The sequence below is a fragment of the Vigna radiata genome, unplaced genomic scaffold (genome assembly GCF_000741045.1).
Source record: "Vigna radiata var. radiata cultivar VC1973A unplaced genomic scaffold, Vradiata_ver6 scaffold_129, whole genome shotgun sequence".
Taxonomy (NCBI): Eukaryota; Viridiplantae; Streptophyta; class Magnoliopsida; order Fabales; family Fabaceae; genus Vigna; species Vigna radiata.
Genome location: NW_014543107.1, coordinates 537,481 through 543,108, shown reverse-complemented (window position 1 = coordinate 543,108; position 5,628 = coordinate 537,481). Strand labels below are relative to the sequence as shown.

General features: G+C 40.3%; 1 protein-coding gene across 1 annotated transcript in view; it reads left to right on the top strand.

Annotated features, from left to right (window-relative positions):
* Positions 1-5,628, top strand: part of LOC106752939 — a gene marked incomplete in the record, with an annotated part of 19,746 nt that overhangs the window by 12,805 nt on the left and 1,313 nt on the right. The window contains 1 exon segment of the mRNA XM_022777339.1: positions 1-1,915. Within this exon segment, the coding sequence (XP_022633060.1) occupies positions 1-608 (608 nt within the window).

Genomic DNA, 5,628 nt, shown 5'->3' with positions numbered 1-5,628 from the left:
TAGTATCCCAGAAGTTGCAAACAAATTCCATTCGCTTTGATGTGAAGACAACTGAAATCTCTATGGCATTTACTTTGCACGAATCAGATAATAGTAACATTCCATGTTCAGATCAACAGCCTGTTTTTGCATTTCTTCCTTTAAGAACATATGGACTGAAGTTTATTCTTCAAGGTGATTTTGTTCTTCCTTCATCTAGAGAGGAAGTTGACGGAGACAGTCCTTGGAATCAGTGGTTGCTGTCAGAGTATCCCAGTTTGTTTGTCCGGGCACAGAGAGAATTTTGTGAACTTCCCTGTTTTAGGAGTGAGCCTGAAAAGGGTTTGTCTGCCTTCATGAGTTTTGTTCCATTAGTTGGTGAAGTTCATGGTTTTTTCTCCAGTCTTCCTCGTTTGATTATTTCTAAACTGCGAATGATGAATTGCTTACTTGTGGATGGTGAAAATAGAGAGTGGGCTACTCCATGTAAGGTATTGAGAGGCTGGACAGAGCAGGTGCGTGATCTTATTCCTGATAATATGCTTCTTGAACACCTTGGGCTTAGATACCTGAAAAAAAATACAGTATTGTCTGATGCATTAGCAAGGGCACTAGGCATTGAGGACTAGGCATTGAGGACTTTGGGCCTAACATCCTTGTTCGATTACTATCATCTTTATGTCATAGAAAGACCACCCTTATATCGATGGGCATGAGTTGGCTAGCTACTTGTCTAAGTACTCTTTATATAACAATGTTCAATTCATCTGCCTCTGTGTCAATCAACTCTGAAATGGAAGATATTCGGAAAAATCTTCAAAAGATACCATTTATTCCACTTTCGGATGGTACATACAGCTCAGTGGATGAAGGCACTATATGGTTGCAGTCCAATAATTTAAACTCAGGGTTTGACGAAGAGCATAAAATTGAAGCGTTCCCTAATATATGTGCTAAACTAAGGACTGTAAGTCCTTCCCTTTTCTCTACATCTTCTGGTACTCTGAGCTTGAATATGATTTTTATGGACAATATTACCCAGTTACTTCAGGGTATTGGTGTTCAACAGCTNTCTGTACATGATATAGTGAAGCTGCATATTTTACCTGCGTTGTCNGATGAAACCATGGCAAACAAAAACAGAATGTTAATGGTGGAATATGTATGTTTTGTAATGCTACACCTGAACTCCTCCTGTTCTGATTGTTTTACTGAAAGCGATNATATAATATCTGAGTTTANATGTAAATCTTTGTTATTGACAAATTGTGGTTTCAAGTGTCCTGCCGATACACCAATTCATTTCTGTACTGGATTTGGGAATCCTGTTACTCCAAAATTGCTGGCTGACTCTGTAAATATGACGTGGCATGAGGTAGACCTAATCTATTTAAGCCATCCAGTAAATGAATCAGCTTCATCTGCAGCAGTGAAGTGGAGGAATTTTTTTGAGAAGATTGGCATCACAGATTTTGTTCAAATAGTTCAGGTGGATAAGAGTGTTGTTGATATAGGTGATGCCACATTTAAGCAGGTGATGTGGGATAGGGGTCTAATATCGGCTGAATTATTAGTCAAAGACTGGGAGTCCCCAGAAATAGTGCAATTATTGTCCTTGTTGTCTAAAGGTGGCAATCTTGAAAATTGTAAATATCTCTTGGAGGTTCTTGACATGTTATGGGATGCTTGCTACAGTAATAAAACAACGGGTCATTTCTATCCTAAATCTACTGGGGATGGCCATCCCTTTAAGTCTACATTTATATGCAGCTTGTGTGATGTCCAGTGGGTGGTTTCAACCATGGATACAGACGTACACTATCCTAGGGATTTGTTTTATGATTGTGAATCAGTCCGGATGATCCTAGGAGATTTTGCACCGTATGCTGTTCCAAAGGTTAATTTTGGGCACATTTTTGTTATTCAGTGAGAGAATGTATAATTTCCCCTTTTGGATTTCCTAACATATTTTTCTTCGGTTAGTCAGTGATATTTTTCAGTCTGTTATTTCTGTTAGGTTTTTGGGTGTTACAGTAATAGCTGTTACAATAATTGATTTAGCTTGTGCATGCATATTCTAATTAAGGAGGAAGCAATAATTATGGAATTACTTTTCTTGATATGAATAGGGAATTGTTTTGCCCATATAAACTCACAGGTAAGGGATGTCATTTCTTTTAGGTTTCTTGGTGACAAGAAACCCAGATTTCTCTGGTTAGGTTCCGAAACATAACAGGCAAACAGACAAAATACTGGAAAACGGTATTATTATTCCAAAACAATAAGTATGTTTGAATACAGCCAAGGGACACAACTTCCCTTCACACAGGATGTAACAGATCCTGTTTCTACTTTCTTAATTACAAACGTGTCTTTCACAAGACACCTACCCCCTATATATAGCCATGCCCCAAGGGACACTATAACAGCATAACAACCCCAAACCTCTTAACAGCTTTTGTTCTATTTTTTAATTCCCTTTCTCCTAACATAGACCCTTATGGTCCTATCATTACCTGCCGTGGCTTGAATAGTGGCCTGAACAACCATGTCCTCAAGGTTAAAATCTGGAAATTGATTTTGTATACCTCATCCTCCCATGTAGCAGCCTTTGGTGCCCTTTCCTGCCACTCAATGAGAACGTGCTGCACTGGTTCTCCTTGTTGCTGACTCGTCCTTCTCTCTAGCACTTTGATGGGAAAACAAACTGCTCCTTTGCCTTGCAAGGCCTTTGGCATGTCTTTCTCCACTTGTTGAGTTCCCATTGCTATTTTGAGTTGAGACACATGGAAGATTGGATGGATACATGCTGTACCTGGCAGCTATAAACGGAAAGCAACTGGTCCCACTTGTTAGAGCACTTGGAAGGGACCATAGTATCTAGCTGACAACTTTGGTGTAATCTGGTTGGCATTGACATTTGTCTATGGGATCTAATCTTTAAATACACCCAATCCCCTACCTTTATCATTGACGGCCTACGTCTTTTGTTGGCAAACTTCACCATTTGCTCCTGTGCTCTTACTAGGTGATAGTGCAATTTTTTGTGGGCCTCATCTCAGCTCTGCAACTCTTGTGCCATTGCCTCTACCACTGTCTCCCCTGGCACAAAATGGGCTAGGGATGGAGGGGTTCTCCCATACACTACCTTAAAAGGAGTAGACTTGGTTGATCCTTTGAAATTGGTGTTATACCAGTATTTTGCGCAGGGTAGGAAATTATTCCAACTCTTAGGTTGTTTCAAACTAAAGCACCTTAAATATGTTTCAAGGGTCTTATTTAACACTTCTGTTTGACCATTTATCTCAGGGTGGTAAGTTGTGCTCATATGCAATTTTGTGCCCTGTAGTCTGAATAACTCCTTCCAAAATATGCTTAGGAAGGTAGGATCCCTATCACTTATGGATGGCAACCTCCTTAGCTAGGTTGGGCCAAAGCTAGGAGATTTGCATGGAGGGATGTTTCCTTGGAAGAATGATGGGGAAATCTGGTGGTAAATGGTCCAAGAATGATGAGTTAAGGAATGGATGGGGTAGAAGCTCAAAACCTCTAGGAGATATGGTGGTGGTGGTGTAGTGTTTGGTGGCTCCAAGAGAGGTTAGGCCAACTCAAGGAGGAAGGTGACTAGAAGGGCCTCTAGGGTTGTTCTAGTCTTAATCAAGGAAGAGTATGGCCATATTTTGACAGCATAACATTACTTAATTCCAATATGAAATACAAGGGTGGAGACACCTCTATTTATAGGCCAAGGGTGTCTCCTTCTAACCCTAAAAGCATGATCTCCCACCTTTGCTTTCATTGGCCAAAAATGAGGCCTTCTAAGGAGTGGACAAGTGTCCACAAATCCTCTCCAATGATGGGAGGACATGTGGCCACTCTCAAAACACAATCCTCTCCATTCCTAGAGTGCCATGCGACCACTACTAAAAGTAAATCCTTTCCACTCCTAGGATGCCATGTGGCTACCTTTTAAAAAGTAAATCCTCTTGAATGGAAGCATGACACATGGCACACACATTCCACTTGATTTGGATATCTAACTTTAAGGAAAATCCTATGCTAGTTAGGCCTTAATACAAGCCTTAAACAAACCTACACTACATGGCCAAATACAAGGCCTAAATAATCCTACATTACTCTTCAATACATGCCCCATGATGGCTCCAAAGGTGGATTAGGAGCATCTTTGTGTTTATATGTTTGAAAAACTATCCATTCCAACACAAGATTTAATTTTTAGGGATATGTCATCACTTACTATAGATGAGGAAATGCTGTGGAGTTTCACCACTTCCTTTACAAAAATCTTTGCAGTACCCAAACCTTAGGTCTACCTTTGAAAAGAAGTTAGCTCCTTGCAATTCATCCAACAGCTCCTCTATGGAAAACTTGTCCAGAATGGTAGCCTTATTTAAGGCCCTATAGTTGGTACAAAATCTCTAGTTGCCATCTCTCTTAACTAGAATAACCAGACTTGAATAAGGTTTGTTACTGGGTTTGATTATCGCCATTCTCAACATTTCAGATACTTGTTTCTCATTCTCTGTCTTCAAGAGGTAAGGGTATTTATAGGGCCTAAAATTGATAGGATGCACTCGAGCCTTAATTGGAAATTTGTTGTCCAAGTGCCTACTGGGTTGTAGACCCTTAGGTTCCCTAAATACCTTCTCATAGTCCCCCAAAATTGATTCTAGTTCTGTCTATTGTCCTGGGGTTTACCACTCTCCATTTCTTCCAATTCCATTTTCTCTAAACCTCATATTAACATGATAGCTTCAATCTTTGTCTCCTTCAATAGAGCCTCGGGGGTGACTACCTTTTTGGTCAGAGTTGGGTCCCTTTAATCAAAACCTCCCTTTCCCCTTGACCACATCTCATGGTCAGGTTTTTCCAATTAATCTTGACTTCCCCCAATGAAGCCAACCATGCCACTCCCAAAATGAAGTCCACTCCTCCCAGTTCAAACAGAGAATTTCTCTTTTACCTCTAGGTTCTCCCCGTTGTATTATGACGTTGTGACAACATCCACTAGTAGTTTTTCTATGCTCATCTCCCAGGCAAACCTTGTATGGTGGTGTTTCCTCCACTACAAGACCTAGTTTAGCCACCAAATCTGTTGAAATAAATTTGTGGCTGACTCCACTATCAATTAGAATCAACACTTTTTCCCTTCACCCACCTTCAAAAGACACCTCCTTCCTATATATAGCCATCCCCCAAGGGACACATAACAACCTAACAACCCCAAACCTCCTAACAACCTATGTCCTGTTTTTTAATTCCCTTTTTCCTATCATAGACCCTCATGGTCCTATCAATTTCTCTATTGATAAGGGACCATCTTATGTTCTTGAGATTCCAAATTAATGGTGTTTAGGTGATATATGGTCATGTAGATTAAAGAGGACTCTCTAGTCTCTCACACACGGCATAACAGTAATCACTCTATTCAAATTATTTAACCCTTTACAAGTGGTGGAGAAGTCTTCTTATATAGGCTTTGGAAGGGACCCTCTTAGCTGTTGCACAAAGTGTGATTTGAGAAGGTAAGACAACCTAGAAACTAGAACAACCTAGCATGACCTAGATTCTAGTAATCCTCCTAGGAAGAGCCTCTTCATCCTCATGAGGAGTCATGGACTCATCATC